Source organism: Argiope bruennichi, chromosome 2, assembly GCF_947563725.1.
Source record: "Argiope bruennichi chromosome 2, qqArgBrue1.1, whole genome shotgun sequence".
NCBI classification, from domain to species: domain Eukaryota; kingdom Metazoa; phylum Arthropoda; class Arachnida; order Araneae; family Araneidae; genus Argiope; species Argiope bruennichi.
The window spans coordinates 74,060,689-74,079,988 of NC_079152.1; the positions used below are offsets into that span (position 1 = coordinate 74,060,689).

The window sequence follows — 19,300 nt, forward strand, 5'->3', positions numbered from 1 at the left end:
TTCGCATTTAAGGTCCATTCATACCATATACTCGCTAGTCGTAATAAGAATTATTCTTTTGTTATTTCAAATAATGTTTATTATTTCCTCGCATACAAATATAGAAAGTAAAAATCTCCAGATTTTGAGGAAATTCCACATTTTATATCGCTTTGAGCCCTAAAAATAAATAAGTTAACACGACGACTACAAAACTATATTTAATAAATCAAAATAAAATTTGGTACACAGATTTGATATTTAAAATATAACCGCCCAAAATCGTACGCTAGATTCAATAAAAATGCTAGAACTGTACCAAATATCTATATTTTGTAACTATGACTCACCAGCGCCATGCAAATCAATCAGGACATTATACAAGGTCTACAATTTTTTGCGGGGTGAGTAATTTGTTATGTGATGCTGTGATTATATCTTTACTTCCACATCAAAATTTGGTTTTAATTGGTAGGAAAAAAAAAAGGCGTCCAAAATGCATACTCGATTTTCGTATGCTTGCGTATCAACTGCATACTTGAGAATATTCACGAAATATCGCACGCTAGATTCATGTCAAACATCGATATCACTCGCCAGTGCCATACAAGGCATCCACTGCATTTTCCGAGGTACTCAATTTTATGCTGGGGGGACAGGAAGAACACTTTTGATTACAAAAAATGCTGGAAAATTTTAGGAAAGTCACTTCTGCTAGTTTTAGCCACAATTTCATAATCAAGTAACCCTCACTTTTGACTCATCGGTGTGAAGAAATATGAATTGAAAATAGTTAAATTAATAAATAGATTGAAAATACGATAATATATCAAATTATCAAAAACAGATAATTTGATTAAAAAATCCATAAATTCGGAATGTGTGTGCAGTAGATAAGTGTCTTATGAAACAGCGTAATCTTTTTTTTTTAATCGATAAAAGAGTATGGAAAAATTATCAAGTCTGGCATTTAAAAACGAAACTCTAATTTATCAAAGAACATTGCGATTATTCAGTCTTATTTTAACAGATTATAAAAACTAAAAAAAATAAAGAAATCTATAAGAACAAAAATTCAATAACAATAACAATAAAAGTTTTATCTTCAAAAATAATTTTAAAACTTTTAAAAGAACAAAATCTATTTGTTTATTTTTTATTAAACCTAAATATTAATTTCTTTATTAAGTAATGAATGATTTAAATTTAAAAAAATTATATTATTTATTTAATTTAAGTATCAGTGTTATTATAAAATAATAAATAATTTCATTACAAATTGAATTATATTTATTTATGTAATTAATTAATTAATAATTTATTTATATTTAATTTCAAATGAATTTCTAGACAACGTAGAGGTTTCTTCAATTGAATATGATATAATTTTAAGATAGACGTTTGTCGGCAATTTGGTGTTTAGGAAGTTAATGTTAATAATGAATTTCAATTATTAGGAAGTTAAGGTTAATAATGTGCCCGAGGGTAATGCCATCACTCTTATTTCAAGTTAAGATTATGATAATGTTGATAAAAAAAGGGAAAACGTTTGGTAATTAATAAACTATGTCCTCTTTATGTTTTAAAAGAATTTTCATTTAACCTTTATATTCACTTTCAGGTTTAAAATTTAACAGAATGCCCATTTCCATTTTTCCTCAGTAAATTCGATTTTCCTGAATTTCGCTTTGTTCTTATTTCAACTAAACAAAGAAATAATAACAAGACACATTTTCGTTCATCTCTTTTTAAAGAAACTTACTTATTTTTATTTCAGGTAATTTGGATGTAAACAATTATTTTAAAAACTTTCCTAAGTCTTGTTAATAATGCAAGTGGTCAAATAATTAGTAGTCATAGGAAGAATAAGGATTTAAACAAAATGCTTTTTGAATTTCGTAAAAATAAACAGTATTCAGATACTACAGCATTACTAACTTTATTTCTCTACCCAGCTAGACTATGAATGGGTATAATAGACTCACTTGACCTGTAAATTCTCTATTAACGTATATAAAAACCATAAAAAAGCTCGTCATTTGTTGATGATGTCGTATCCTCGTTACCATGGAAGAGGGGTGCAGTAGCTTCTGAGGGTAAATAGTAGCCATGAAATACTAATTTTTGGCATGTGATTTTTTTGACGATTAATACCTGACAATAAATACATACAAGTAACCGAAAATCGAAAATATATTTTAGATGGGGTTTTTTTCGGAATGATTAAAACCAAATTTTTGATATCAGACTGCAAATAGAGTCATGAAATTATATAACAAATTTAAACCATTATGTTTCCAGTGACAAAGTAGTTACAGCGAAAGAAGAAGTTCCACAGAACAGAAGAGATTGTTATATTGTGTTAGTAGATCTATAGATTGACAGGCTGTGAGCCTCTTGACAAATTTGGTTCAAATTTTTAAACGAATCGACAGATTAGATGCTAAACCTGAGAACCAAATTTTATTGGTCTAGCTACTGACATTTTATAGTTATCATGTTCGTTATAACTCAAACATCCACCCAGGAAAACTTCCACAAAATATATTTTATTCAAAATTAGGTAGAAATATACTAAGACAAATTTGATCTTAAGTCCATAAACTAAATTTCACCCGTCTAGCTTAGCGCGCTTTTGAATTATGGTGTTCTCATAAAGAGTGACAGACATAAGTCTGAAATAGGCGTTTAATGAACTCGAGGAGGTTTGAAATGTGAAGTTTCATCAAAAACTAGAGTTCGAAATTTTTGACTATTACAATATGGTTTATTTTTGTACTTAGTATAAGGTGAGGTAAAAGAAAGGGGTACATTTACGAGATCAAAATCAGAATATTCACTCTGAAACGCAAGCAAGCTCAGATTTTCTTCCCCTCAAGTTCTGCAAGAATTGTTGTTCTTAATTTTCTTATCAAGTCAACAGAGCTCTTCTTTTACAAATTAAACTAAAGCCCAAACCTCGAAAAGGTCGGATTACCCTCAGATACCTTAACGTTTGTGTATGCAAAAATTTCTATTTATAGATTTTATTTCCTTATTCACACTTCAAGGACATTACCACAACTAATGTTTCGACTGTGGTTAGTTAGAAATCTGAATTTTATGGAGCCAATGAAAATCATGACTGGGATATCCACTTTTATACTGATAATCTGTTAAAAATTTAAAATATAAAACCACATAGTCTTACATTTTTTTCCTTTTGAGTCAAAATCTGTCTTTAACATCGTTTTTTTTCCCTTCCTGATTTTCTATTTTTAATTAATAAGAACTAATAATGATAAAAACTACTTTCTTTGTTATTTTTTTTTAGTTTGATATTGATTTAGCTATTTCAGTTTGAGCGATTTTTTTTATATTCTAATCTGAATAATTAATGCATAATAACTAAAAAATTCAGTAAACTGTGTTTTAAATTATTATAATAAAATTATCAAAGACATATTTTTAAAAACTTATTTATTTGGTAATGCTTTTTAATAGATCAGCAGTCCCCTATCAGCCTAATTGGCCTAGGTGGCTACCTATTCTACCTATTTTTAAATCTGCACTATCATTCAGGAGAGTTTAAATGAGCGTAATAATTGCCATAATATCAAGTTGAATTGGTCTGTCTATGGTATGAATAATATCTAACAAATTCGTTTTTATGGCCGAGACAATACATTAATCATAAATATAACTTAAACTCTGGCTATAATGCCATAATTATGTTATTTATACTTATATAGTTTTCTTCAAAGTTATATGACTTAATATTTGGAAGCGTGATATTACGCTAACATAAAGTCTTTCCTTGATTAAAAAAAATAATATTGCAAAAGCCATTATATTTATGATATATGCTTATTTTTGTAAATGATAAATATCGCAATATATGATCAATTACTTTAGATATTTCTACTGTGCTTTCTTTTCATAGCTCTGGGAATATCAAAGCAATTTTCTGATACTCATCCCCTGCTGCATTCAATGTTTGATAAAAAAAAAAAAAACTAGATATAGTATATATTATTCTAGATTCACTTTCCTAAATTATTATTTCAAAGCTCTTTCCTTGATATAACCTTAAAGTAGATATGTTGCGAAGTAATACTAGAAGAATGTGAAGCCTACGTTAATCTACGTCTTTTCCAATCCATTGGCGAAGATGTTTTTTTGTTCATACACGGAACGTAAACCCTCAAAGAAAATGTATTTTTTTTGTCTTGATATCTGGACAATGGTGCCAATAACAGCATCCAAATTTATTTGGAACCCAAATGGCATTTTGTTCCATAGAAAGAATTGTGCATTTCCTTTCATAAATGCCATTTCATTTGCGAATTAGCCCCTTTATGTATATGACGATTTTCAAAAACCTTTTAACTCTCAAAAATTGTATATTAATACTTTCAACAATTATATCGTGATAGCACTTAGTATTCATTAAAAGATTTTTTGCTTTTCTTGCATGATAAGACAATAAGCATATAAAAGAGATTATCAAAAGAGAGGCTACAACCAAATGAACGTTTAGAAATTTTTCATTAAAATTCAGAATATTATATAATTTAAAAAAAAAGAAAACATCTCCCAATGATGATGCACAATATAGTTTAGGATTCCTGAAACAGTGATTACTTCTACTCCTCAACTGTTAAACTCTGTATTCTTAATTCAGGCTATGAAAATGAAGGTACCAGACCAATATCTCCAGGTAGTGTGGTCTACACAACAACTTTGCCGTATCCATCACAAGAAATGAACCATGCCAGCGCACCCCCTATGTGGGGTGCCAACACCAACTCTGGGGCGTATATCACTGGACTTGGAAGCCCTATTATGGAAGCAAACGATGTAGGTGCAAACGGCAGAAGCAGTTATGGTGCCTACATGGCAAATCCTACCTACCTGTTGGCTTCCGGTAATGAACCGGGAGGATGGTCTACATTACCACCGATGTCTTCGGCTTATCTACAAGAAGGCAGAAGAACGCAATTCGGTAAGTTGGAAATTGTTTTCAATCATAGATAAAAATGAAATTATTATGTAAATTATTGGAAAAATATTATGAATATTTGTGCATGTCATGGCTCTACTCAAAGCTGAATACTTCTTCTCGATGCCAGTCTTAAAAACAATGAAAGTTTTGCTAGTAATCTATGTCCTGTGTGAAATGAGCTGACGTCATAACAAGCTGATCATCATTCGCATCTAAAAAATATTAATTTCGACTTTATAATGAAGGTAAGATGCTCATGAAATGATACATTTTATAATTTCGTTTACATTCTGAATTTTCTGTTTCTATTGTATATCACACTAAGAAGTTCCTGCTGATGATGTGTTTTAAAATAATTTGCTATGGTAGCGCCATCTGTCAGAAAAGTATCTGATGCACTTGAAGACTACTTCTGGGACAAAGCGAAAGTGATGTAATATACAAATTTCCTACATAAGAGTTCTGGAGGCAAGTTTGCCTTTATCTAGCAAAAGTGACGAAGTGTAGTTGAACTTTGGCATATTTGATGTTCAAAAAATTTCAGTAAAGAAATTGGGGCTACTCGTCTGCCCAATCTGATGCTGCCAAATTGTATTGTTTATGGAGTTTCCTAAAAAATCGCAAAGGCTCAGAATTCCTACTTATCAACGTCGTACAGCAGTTTATCAGTGATACCGGATGTACTGGCATTCATTTTTAGAAATATGAACTGCTGAATTCAATATTTTGATGCAGATAGTGAGTAGATTATGAAAGAAAATCAGAAGCCATATTTAAATTGGATATCCTATTAAATTTATTGAATATAGTGAATTGAATGCTATTATTTTCATTTAAATGAAATCATGGAATTCATCAAAAGGAATAAGCATATTCAACTAAATGCTATCGTATCATGTGCTCAAAGCTGTTCAGATTTGACTACCATAGATCGCTGAAAAATGTTCTTAATAAGTAATCATAAAACTTCTTAAGGAAAATATGTTATTGTTTTCTCCGTCCTTTTTTGGAATCCATTGCTTATATTTAGCAAAATGATTATTCGGCATTTATTTTTGAAATGAGCGGAAGTATTAAAATTGTATTGAGTGCTGGTAGTTACTAACTAACTGTCATTATTTTATTTAACAACCGCAGCAGTAGTATAAATCGCAATTGAAGCAATACAATAGCTGCTCTTCGCCACTTTACAGCTCATACCCAAAATGTAATGGATACTCAATTGTAAAACAATGGTTAATATAGAGACGAAGCCTTAAACCACACAAATGCAGCGTAGGACTGGAAGGGACAGTAGGAATGCCGTGGATGCCCCTAAGATAAGGATTAATTTACATAGTCTTTGTTTTTAATGTCAGAAATAGAAATGTGAATCCGAGGAAACGGAAAATAAATACTATGTCTCCTACACGACTTACCCAAGTACCACCACTGCAAAGCGAATGTCTTATGAACCTTTTACCTAAGCTGGCAGGCTCATAAAACATAGTTTACATGAAACATAACATAATAGCGAGTAGCCATTAGATAGAAAATAAGACTGCAGCCACGCGAGTTCGCAAATTGTACAGACTAAGTCTATGGCAAAGGATACCGACGGGCTCTGATTGGTTTAAGCCTTGGCATCTTTTTGGCAATGTTTTACACTCATAATAGTGTAGTTTTCGGTTATTTGGCTCAAACCTTGTACCTTTCATTAGTTTTATGGAAGATACGAGTGAATATCAACACGATCTAATTTTTATTAATATAATTGTTTTCTATAAATATTACTAGTAATACTACTAATACTAATTATTATTAATAATAATAAATATTACTAATAATACTAGTAATACAAGTAACTAATGTTGTTTATGCACAGAAGTATAGAAACCAAATGAAAGTAATTACTCAACATATGATGCAGCAATTAAATAATTCTTATTTCTCTATGATTTTCGTGCCCTTATTAGATAATTTATGCAGTCATTGAAACTTGTTGCTGAATGTTTGTTACTTTCCCATCAACTACATATGAGGAGATGATTACTTAATGCCCAAATTTTTATAAATATGTAAGCTTTAACGGAATATGTGATTTCGTAGCTAATTTTTTTAGTTATATCAAAATAATATTAAGAAGAAACACACACCAAAATTTTTTTTAATAAATTGTAATTTTTATATTTCCTGAATTTAAGTTTCAGGATTTGATCTTTTCTGTTGTATATGTGTTCCAGATTAATATTAATGTTAACCGAAAAAAATAGGGGGGGGGGGGGAATCCACAAATTTTATTTGTTTTTATAAAAATATATTTCGGTATGGCATTTTTTTGGCAAAACATTGCCAAAAAGATGTCAAGGCTTAAACCAATCAGAGCGCGTCGGTATCCTTTGCCATAGACTTAGTCTGTACAATTTGCGAACTCGCTGCAGCCACGGGCATATAAATGCAGCTCATATCTCACCGGATATAAAAAGTACGTAGTCGATTATTACCTATACTACATTTAATTAAGGGATATCTCAATTATACTACTGTTGATAACACTCATAATGTAGGAAGTAGCAGTAGTAGTCACCGAGCCTTTTAGTAATAACCATATAGCCGAATTATCAATTGGAGAATTTAAGATTGCAATTATGGAATTAATATCTTCAATTGCAAGTAAATGGTAGTATAAATCAGCCAGGCTGAATAAAACACCAGTGTTGCGGCAAGCAAACAATTTTGTATAATTACTTTAGCTTGAGTGGCATCACCTTGTTCTTTGTTGTTATTCTAAAACTACTTATATGCTTGTACGTCTATTTGTTGTGAAGAATAAATGTATGTTTTACTAACGCCGTCATCTTTAACATATGGTGCCGAAAACTCTATTTGAATCAGGACTGTGAATTTATACTTCCTGCTTCTTACGAAATATCGGCAAGTTTACTTTTTTACTGAATTTTTTGTGTTATACTTCGGATTACTGCAATGGCGACGCCGGATGAAACTGCAGTCAAAATGGGAGCATCTCAAGCGAAAACGGAAAATTATTCGCGGTAATATTACTCGTTTTTCTGATGAAATAAGTAACTTAAAAGATGATGTTTTAATTGAAGATGTGGAATATACTTGTAATCGTTTAATTACTACCTTAAATGAAATGAAAATAACGGATAAGGAAATACACAATTTACTTTCTGATGAAGAATACGAAAACGATATTTTACAATGTGAAAGCTATAACGATAATGCTGAATTCACGATTTTTAAAGCCAAAAAAAAAAAAAAAAAAAATTCAAAATAAATTAGCGCCAACTATAAATAACTTTACTGATTTGGCTATTAATAACAATAATTTGGCGATGAATTTAAGCCCTTGCTTTATAACGCTTGCTATTCAATCGTATGCTGTAAAACTGCCTACAATTAAACTAGAACTGTTTAACGGCGATGTAGAACTTTGGCAAAGTTTTTGGGAACAATTTCAGTCCTCCATAGATAATAATCCAAATTTTTCAGTAAATGATAAACATGTTTTTTTAAGAGGCTATTTAGAAGACGAACCAAAACGACTGGTAGATGGCATATGTATTTTTGCCGATACACATGAAGCTACTAAAAAACTCCTTATGGACAAATATGGCGATAAAAACAGAATCATTCAAGCTCATTTGGACTTTTTAGAAAATTTGACGTCAATATGAAATCCATCGCCAACTTCACTAAACGAAGTTTTTATTGAGTACAATAGAAGATTACAAGCTCTACGTGCCTTGGGAGAGAATGTTAATTCTTATGACCGAATTTTAACTCCTAAAATTTTACGAGCATTTCCGGATGATATTTGCCGACGTTGGATTATTTTTGCAAAACGGCAGAAAATTTCGGACGGTGACATAACAAAATTTAATACAATTTCTCTCGGAAGAGATAGAAGGTGCAGTTACTACTCTGAAAATTAGAGGTGAACAGTCTGTTCAATATGATTTTAAACCTTCCACTGCTAACTTATATGTTAATTCCAAGAACACTACGCCAATTAAAAAACGTTCTCCAGTTTGTGGTTTCTGTGATACTAATGGACACTGGCCGCAAGACTGTAACATTGTAACTGATATAGATAGTCGTAAACAAAAGTTAAAAAATAGTAATCGTTGTTTTTTATGCACAAACCGTGGCCATAACGTAAATAATTGCCCCCGGAAAGACAAAGCCCGTTGCTATAAATGCAAAAAAGGCATCATGTTTCCAACTGTAACTGAGAATCCAAATTTAACTACCATTCCAGTTAAGTCTTCTAATAACGCTGATATTATAACTCCCAAATTTACTCATCTGCAAACTGCTCGAGTATATGTAATTGGCCCAACTGGTAAAACAAAAGTAACGCGGTGTCTTTTAGACGGTGGGAGTCAGTCTAGCTTCATTCATCCTAGTTTGATCGACTTCCTGTAACTGGAAATCACTAGCTCAGAAAAATTGAACCTTCAAGCATTCGAATCTATTTCAACAAACACTGAATGAGATGGAAGGTTAAACTTATCTTGTCAAGTATTTGGAGCAACTCAAAAATAAATATACAGGCATTTGAAAGTTCAAATACTTATGCCTTTCATCCATCTACTCCCCAACCTGTCTCTTCTTTTGCTCATAGTCAAAAGTTGAAACTTGTTGATCCATCAGACAGCTTAAACGACTTACCTATAGAAATTCTGATAGATGCCGATTTTTATTGGACTATAGAGCATACTAAATCTCCTATTAGACTTTCTGCTACTCATGTGTTAATACCTACAGTATTTGGATGGATTCTTTCCGGCAATCGTTCGTTCACTACTATAGCATATTCTTCTGTTTCTTTAGTTCACAACATTAGCTCAGAAACTTTGGTACGTGATCTGGACGATCACATGAGACGATTTTGGGACTTAGAAACAATTGGCATTAAAACAATGCAAAGTAAAGGGATGACTATTCGTAATTCTGAAATTTTAAGGGATTTTCACAATTCATTTTGAAAAGTTGATGGCCGCCGTGTTGTAAAGCTGCCATGGAAACTAGAGGTGATTCTTTCATCGAATAATTACGAAATAGCACTCAAACGATTTCAAATACTCCATAACAAACTCTTTACTCATTCAGACTTAAGATATATGACGACTTCAGATGCAAAATTATATCGATAACCAACATGTTGAACTTGCCGATAATAGTCCTTGCAACGAATCAAAACTATTTTACTTGCCTCATAATATAGTGAAAAAACAAAAGAATGGCTGACGAAAAGAAATGGCGAATTGTATTTGTCGCTTCTTCTCATACATCAGAACATCCTTCCTTAAATGATACTCTTGAGCAGGGTCCGAATTGCTTCCAGAAATATTTACAACATTGTTACGATTTCGACTTCACAAATTCGCAATCACGAGCGACGGACGTCCAGCATTCTTGCAACTTATTTTGGATGAAGAGGATAGAAACTGTACTAGGTTCTTGTGGTTTAGGACAGAAAAGGATGCAAACGGAAAAATACATTTGTGAAATGAAATTCTTACTTATCGTTTTTCACGTTTACCTTTTCGATTGACTTCTAGTCCCTTTTTGCTTTCTGCCACTCATCGTGAATTAGCTAATATGCATTCTGATTCCTACCCTATTGCAGCTAGACACCTGGAGAATAATATTTTTATGGACGACTTTGTTATGGGAGTGGATACTGCTGAACAAGCAACAACTCTTTACCAAGAAATGCAAGATTTAATGACACAGATAAGTTTACCTTTGGCTAAATGGAGTACAAATACCAAGAACCTACAGGCTGTTTGGGAACTAAAGGATATCCTCTTTAAATGCACTACGCAAGTATTGGGAATTAACTGGAATACCAAAGAAGATGTGTTTCATACAGATATAAACGAAAGTGTTTATCAGTTTGCTGTTCCTGCAACAAAACGTTTACTTCTTAAAATTGTATCAAAGTTGTATGATCCTTTAGGCCTCTATGCACCAGCAACAGTAGTTGGAAAAATTCTTTTTCAAACCACGTGGCTTATGGGAGTTGAATGGGACGAAATTCTTCCTCCAGGCATTGCCGCAAGCTTTAACAGATGGGTATCTGAAATATCATCTTCAAACAAGATACATATTCCTCGCTAGATTGGAATTTCTGCTACTTCTCACATGAGTATCCATGTCTTTTGCGATGCTTTGGAAAAGGCCTATGGTGCCACATTATACATTTATTTCACTGAGCTTAACGAAACAAAGGTTCGCCTAGTTTGCAGTCGCAATAGACTTTCTCCACTTAAAAGGGTGACACTTCCACGGTTAGAACTTTTGGAAGCCTTATTAGGAGTTTACTTCACTATTTTTGCAAAGAAACTGGTTTAGATAATCAAACTTCAACACTATGGAGTGATTCAACTGTTGTATTAAGTTGGATAAGAAATGATCCTAATCGATGGAAAACATTCGTATGTAACCGAGTCACTGAAATTCTTCAATACACTTTTCCAAGGCAGTGGCGTCATTGCCCAGTCACACAGAACCCAGCAGATCATCTCTCCCGTGGAGTATTCCCAGCAGAATTACCATATCTAGAAACTTGGTGGAACGGCCCAAGTTGGTTAGAGCAAATTAAAGACACCTGGCCAGTCCAAAACATTTTGACAAATGAAGAAAAATTATTAATGGATATAGAATCTCGTCAAGTGAAGAACCAAACATTGTGTTCATCAACTATCCCAACTTTAATCGATATATCCCGCTTCAGTTCATGCACAAAACTCTTAAGAATTACAGCTTGGATTTATCGTTTTCTGAACAAATGTAAATCTCGACAACATTTTACTTCAGAATTGACGACTGATGAACTGAATAAGGCAAGAAACTATTGGATTTCAGTTGTACAGAAACAGAGTTTTTCTGTAGAAATCAACGCACTAGAGCATAATCGTTCCTTACCTAAATCCTCAAAAATTTCTCGGTTTCGCCCATTTCTAAAAGATAACATTTTACGACTTGGTGGTAGGCTACAATTCGCACGAATATCAGTTGAACAAAGACACCCAATACTACTTGAAGGATCTAATTATTTTGTGCACTTGTTAATTAGACACACGCACATTCGTTTACATCATTTGGGTGTTCGTGTAGTTCTTTCAGAATGACGCTCCGAGTTTTGGATACTCCGTGGTCGTCAAGCCATCAAGTGAGTGATTAAAACCTGTTTACCAAGCAAACTGTCTCATGCTTTAAGTTCTAATGAAATAGAAGCCCCTCTTCCAGCTGACAGACTTACTCCTTGTATGCCTTTCGATACTACTGGAATAGACTTTGCAGGCCCCGTTTATATTAGGACCTTTAAACCTTCAAATACAGCTTACATCACGCTATTTACATGTTCTACAACTAGAGCCTTGCATATCGAACTTGTTTCTGACCTTTCTGTAGACAAGTTTCTTTTGGCCTTGCAAAGATTTGTCAGTAGAAGAGGACTTTCACATACTATTTACAGTGACAACAGAATTTACAGAACTCATTTTCCTTTGGAATACATTGATTTCAGCGAAAGTGCATCAATTCTATGCTCACAATGGTATAAAGTGGAAGTTTATTGCACCACAAGGGGCTTGGTGAAAATCCCTTGGTTCTCTCATTACTAGATGAGGAAGCCTAAACTACGGTATTAGTGGGAATAGAAGCCTCACTCAACAGTAGACCTTTGATTTATGAGCGTGGTGAGAATGATACAGAGAAAGCTTTGACCCCAGCTCATTTCCTGACTGGTCGAAAGTTGACAACTGTTCCATCCGGACCCGAGTCTAGAAATGACAAGCTCACAAATATTTACAGGCAACAGCAAGACTTACTGGATACATTTTAGAAAAGATGGTCCAAAGAATATCTTTTGGAGTTACGTACATTTCATCAAGTAGCGAATGTAAAGCAATCACCACGAGTACGAGTAGGAGACTTAGTCCTGTTACAAGAAGATCTACCACCACGACAAATGTGGAAGAAAGCTCTCGTGGTGAAACTAATCGATAGCCAGGACGGAAGAATTCGAACCTGCATCCTTCGTGTCAAAGGAAAGGAGATTACCCGTCCAATTCAACTGGTCATACCTCTGGCGGTTGACCAGGGTGGGGAGGATGTTGCGGGAAGCAAGCAAGCAAACAATTTTGTATAATTACTTTAGCTTGAGTGGCATCACCTTGTTTTTTGATGTTATTCTAAAACTAGTTATATGCTTGTACGTCTACTTGTTGTAGAGAATAAATGTCTGTTTTAAAAACGCCGCCGTCTTTAATACCCGGCAGGCTCAATTACGTGACTTCTTTCATTTCTACAGTTGATCCTCCTCCAGAATATAATCGTATTCCTGAACCACCGCAGCATCAATGTGCCATGTGCGGCGCCACAGACAGTAATCCTTGGAGGCGAGGGGACGCCGGCCAGTTCATCTGCAACAATTGCACACTATACAAGAATGGCGTGACTTCAAGGTCAGCGGCCGCCATCAGACCTCCCAGGAGGCTGGTAAGCAACACGTTTTTTGGGCAATCAAAATTCTGTTTGTAAATTTAATAACTTACTTGGATCTAATTTAATATAAATGGAGTTCAGCATTGTTTCTAATGAGAAAGTTGTTTCATTTGCAGTTGCTCAGTATTTTTTATTTGCTGTCAGTAAATTCATATTGTGTTTCATCGTGTAGCGAGCATAACTGACGCCTGGATTATTATATGATTTTTTTTTACCTCCTCTCCGGCATTATCATCAAATTAATAAATATAAATGGCGACTGGCCGTTTAAAATAATATACAGTACGATACCTCCACGATGCTTTTTAGTGTTCTAGATATCGAACAATATCATGAGGATATCGCAGTGATATTATTGGGCATTTTGTGCTGATAGGGTTTAGTATGATTTTCTTCCCCTCATCATATTTGATGTTAAAAAGTGACATGAATGTCCAATGCTTCATTGCCATGACACCTTCTCAGAATGAGTCCAGGACATCTATACCTACCTCTCTTACCCCCCCCCCATCGCTACGTCATTGATTATCTTCAAATCATAAAAGGTTTAATGTGCGGTTTGTTTTAGTTTATATGTTAATACGTATCAAGAATGAATCGATGTTGTATTTGTGAAACAAGACAGACCAGCAACTTTATATTAAGATACAAAAACTGGAGTGTTAGATAAATAAGTCCATTTTTTTTATGAAACTCAACTTTGTTTAGCAAATATATTGTCCATAGGTACAGGCATATTCAAGTGTAAAATTATGATTTATATCTTTTCGTATGCTTATATGAGATTAAAATTATTTCTTTAAATTTATAATCTATAGTTTCATGTTTTGTATGATCAATTCCGCTAATATTAAATATCAAGGAAAAATATTAAAAATTTATAACTAATAGTTTTTATTATATTTTAATTTTTAAATAGACTACTATTTTTTTTCTATTTGTAAATAGTGCTATTATCTCTATTTTTCAACATTGGAAAGAAAAAATTAATGAGAAAATTTGCTGTTATTTAAAGCACCTCGTTTAAATTTTTGACCATAGAGGTATGGTGATTTTGGGTTGGAGGAGACCAAAAGATATACCATGGGTGCGAGTCTAATCATTTTAAATCTTCCAAGAAGCAAACAATCTAAAGTTGGTATGGCTTGAAATTTAGGACAGTGGGTACTAAATAAAATGTCTTGTTCTTTGTTTTGGAATAATTCTAAACTAGTTCTCTGTTGCTTCAAAAAGTAAATGTTAATCTAATTAACCTAAACAAATGTATTTAATTTAATTACTTTTCGCAATTAACTTTTATTGCTCCATTTTTTGTGTGCTTTATTTTCATATTTGATTTGCAAACACGGATAGAGAAAACACTTTTCTTCCACACCTGGGAGTTTATGCATATTTATGCATATTTTTGCAGTCGAAATAGACCAAAATTAAGAAGGCCCTAATTTTGAACATTGCATTGTGGCCAACGAATAAAAAATATTGCATATCTGAAAATGCAATACTGCAATCGTCTGATGCAATTCTTTTCCATATACTCTGCTTTTTTTTAAGAAGCATTCAACAAATGAATGTATTCCTCTTCATTTTTAGCACCTCCCATTTTTCGATAACGACGAGTTCAAATAAACTTTTTCAAGGAATTCCTTATCTTCCTTTCTCTTTTTTTTTATTACGAGGTTTCCTCAATTGTTCCACGTCGGAATAGACATGAAGAGTGCTACAAGTCGCGATGGTTTGTGTACATCTCACTTCATTTCTGCGCTTTTTTAAAGTACCGCTAGCCTCTAAAGGAAGCAGGATGTTCCCTCCTTATCTACGCTAATTTCACATACGCAAGTTCAAGATACTTCTTGCAAAATGCAATTTCGCTTATAGAAAGTCTTTTATGATTACTGCGCTTTGGACCTTACCACTCAAAAAAAGGGAAAGGGAATACATTTGGCATCAATCAACAAAATGAAATGGAACAAAAGTCAACACTTTTTTTTTTCTTGTAAGAAAGATAAGATCATTTAATACTCAGTATTGTTACATCAGAGATTTGCTTGGTCGAGTTTCGTCAAGTACAAATTTAATCGATTTTGAGGGCGCACTTGTGGGTTCTAATCTGGCGATTTCCATAACGAAAATGTCCCCCACCTACAAAATGAAAATGATGCATGCATATATATATATATATATATATATATATATATATATATAATATAATATAATATAATATGTGTGTGTGTGTGTAACTGATGTGTTTCTTACCACTTATTCTTGTACATTAATTATGCTTTCAGGAATGGAATAAAGCTAAGTTAAAAATTCAAGTGTCTTCTCTTCGGCCACGCATTTACTAAAAATATGTTTACACACACTCACTCTCACTCTCTCTCACGTACACACATATATTTGGCAAATGCGTGGCCGAAGAGAAGACACTTGAATTTTTAACTTCGCTTTATTCCATTCCGGAAAGCATAATTAATGTACAAGAATAAGTGGTAAGAAATACGTCAATTCACATTGTGATACAAGATCAAAAGAAACCGGCATTTTTCTCTCGGTGACCTTATAATGAAATTGTGATAGGGATTTTTTTGACAATGTAGACTTAGGAAAGGGAAACTTAGATATTTTGAAAAGAATGTTGCAAACATTAAGGATTTTTATCCCTTCACTCGGAGAGTGAGAACTTGCAAAGGTAAGCATTTTTATATATCGCTTGTAGCATTAATTATATAAAAAAAGGTGGAATTGTATCAGGAAATATGAGACCATTTTAGAATGAAGTCAATATGGGTTAAATTAAGAAAACAAATTAGGAAATTAAGATTTTAATTAGATTAATATGCATTATATATATATAATATATCCACACACACACAGGGTGTCTCAATAACCCTTGACCGTGGCTTTTATTCCTTAAATATTGATCCCAGACATATACTGTAAATTACAAAGTTGTGTAAAAAATGGTGCAAAATGTTATGAAATCGATTAAAATTTTCAGGGGATTAACCTTCAAAATATAAAAAATTTTAATTTTTATACGCACACCGTACAAAAAAAAAAAAAAAAAAAAAAAAAAAAAATCCCAATGAGTAAAATGTGCCCCATCCTCTAATAAGGTCATGTGCAAATTTCAGCAATTTATCACAAAAAGTCTCAAAGATATGAAACTACATAAATGCAGACTTAAACCACTTTTCGATGCCTGGATATGAGTTCTCAAAGAAGAAAAATCATGTCGGATGTTCGTGTTTTAGGAGCCGTACACAAATTAACGAAGAAAGTAATAATTGAATAAATAAAACATAATTTTACTATTTATTGGTTCAAAAGTATTAAAAATTTGTAGAAATAATAACTCAAAGGAAAGATTACTTAAAGGGAAAAATTACATAAGTTTTTTTTTACAAGATCACTGACTGTGCCATTTTTAAGTTATATTCCGTAATTTATGATATAAAATTTTAAAGTATTTTTCAGGAAGCATAGATTTTAGAAATTGTATTTAAAACTAAAGATATTAAACATATTTTATTTCCTTATGATGCATTCCTGCATCGCGTCATCTGCACTGAAGCTATAAACATTTGAATTTTAATTTGTGGTTGACCCTTCACCAATTTTGTTTTAACATATCTTTGAGAGTTTTCATGATAAACTACTGAAATTTTGTACATGATCTTATTAGAGGATGAGGCACGTTTTACTCATTGGAAATTTTTTGTACGGGTTCGTATAAAAATTTAAATTTTGTATTTTTTAAAAAGTTTAATCCCTGAAAATTTTAATCGATTTCATTACATTTTACACCTTTTTACACGCAACTTTACAATTTACAGTATATGTCTGTGATCAATATTCAAGGAATAAAAGCGGCGATCAAGATTTTTGACACCCTGTATGTGTATATATATATATATATATATATATATTACGATTAATGTGAATAATCGGTTATTATTAACCAAAGCGGTTAGTATTAATAATCGGTTTTTCACATTGACCATAACATACATATATGACTGCATGTACTAATCAAAACTTAAGTATTCACATATCTTACTTCTATTGACACTGAAAAAAAATTAAATGTATTTAATACTTATTTTGTGTAAATTAATTTATCTTGTTTATACCTTTTTTCTTAATAGACATTTTGTAATTAATACTTTATGAAAGGCGATCCGCTGTTCAATCGATTCATCTGCGTGTTGATAATTTTTAGAATGTTGATAGTGAATGTTAGTGTTGATAATTCTGAGATATTTTAATCACTGAGCCATGGTAATTCTCCATGCTTAACTGAAGAAACATGTTGAATGATCATGGCCAAAACTAGATCAAGCTATGTTAAAAGACACCAATCAATCTTAACAAAAAATTGAATACCAGTGTTTTGGTGGAAGAATTAGAGATTCGTATTCGGAGTATCGCGGTTCGTGACCCAATATTTACATATATCTGTTATTGTGAGAGAATATCGAAAGCTAAATGCACTGTGGAAGACGTTCTTTTTTTCTAAAAAGAATATATTCATCGATGATGACCTCGTTTTTTAATCAAATATTTCAAGATATTTATTCTAAAATTAAACACCAGAATATGGAGTTAATCTAACAAATCTTATCAATCTTTAATTTTAACAAAATAATTAAAATTTAATCGACTCTAAAACACCACCATAAGAAAAGAAAAAGCTTTTAAATTAAAAATAAATACAGAAAAATGTACAAAAATTATATATAAAACTTAACCTTCTTAAAAGTACCATTACGTGGGTGGGGGAGGCCTTTGCCGACGTGCATGGAATTAAAGAAGGAGGGGAAATGATGCTCAGAGATCTAAATGAGCCAAAATCTAGTTAGATACGCATAATATTGCTAAAGCTTTTTTCATATTTGATAATATATGTATTCATATTAATTGATAATATTTCATATTTGATTTGTTAGAACAGATTATATGTATTCAAATTAATTAGTAGATAAAGATTTTTTCTATCGATTTTATGTGAAATTCGGGAGTCCAGGAAGTGAATATATTGACAAGGAAATTCAGGGCTTTGCTATGTCAGAAATATTAATGTATAGTTATACGCATTATATATATATAAGACGTATAACTATATATGCACTGAATGGTATATTTCATTAACAACAGCGAACAGAATAAAAGATAAAATCATTCCCATCTGATAGTTGAGATAATTTAAGATTATTCTTAAAGAAATATAATTAAAAAAAACTAAACAAAGAGAGAACGAGTTTTAATTATAATATAGCTAAATAAGAGCATATCATTAAGTAAAAGGATATCTTGGATTCAGTTTATTCAAGTAGGTTTTCTCAATCAAAAATTTAATTTACTATATAAGTTCAACTCCGTATAATGCAGTAATGGCAAATCATATGGATTCCAAAACGAAAATGAAACAAAAATTGAATAAAATTCAGGGATATTTAAACAAATTAACAAAATGAATATATTATTTGTTTTTTGATTGTGACAAATAATTAACTGTTCCATAATGGAATTATTGTACTGTAAGCACAACCATTATTATTTTCCCACAACGCAAAAACGATAAACAAGTATCTTTTATCATATTATTTTCTCATTGATTGAGATATAATTATGCATTTAAGAGCTCATTTGTGTTTTGTGTTGATATTACTTTTGTATTTGGTAGTCGAACACGAATCTTTCGACATTTCCTTCTCAAGAGACTACAAACTGCCTGTCTCAATCTCTTCTGTCTTTGCCAAATCTCTTCTTTGTAAATACAAAAATGGTATGTCTTTCAACTTAGCAATTCTC

The 19,300-nt window shown here is 32.2% G+C and overlaps 1 protein-coding gene across 6 annotated transcripts in view; it reads left to right on the forward strand.

Annotated features, from left to right (window-relative positions):
- LOC129956931 (GATA-binding factor 5-A-like) overlaps window positions 1-19,300 on the forward strand; it is a 74,294-nt gene that overhangs the window by 39,168 nt on the left and 15,826 nt on the right. For 5 of the 6 annotated variants that reach the window (XM_056069012.1, XM_056069029.1, XM_056068989.1 and 2 more), the window contains exons 3-5: window positions 4,643-4,963; window positions 13,293-13,480; window positions 19,173-19,274. In XM_056069012.1, coding sequence (XP_055924987.1) covers window positions 4,643-4,963; window positions 13,293-13,480; window positions 19,173-19,274 — 611 coding nt within the window. The remainder of the gene's footprint in view (window positions 1-4,642; window positions 4,964-13,292; window positions 13,481-19,172; window positions 19,275-19,300) is intronic. The other variant, XM_056069019.1, reaches the window with a different exon arrangement.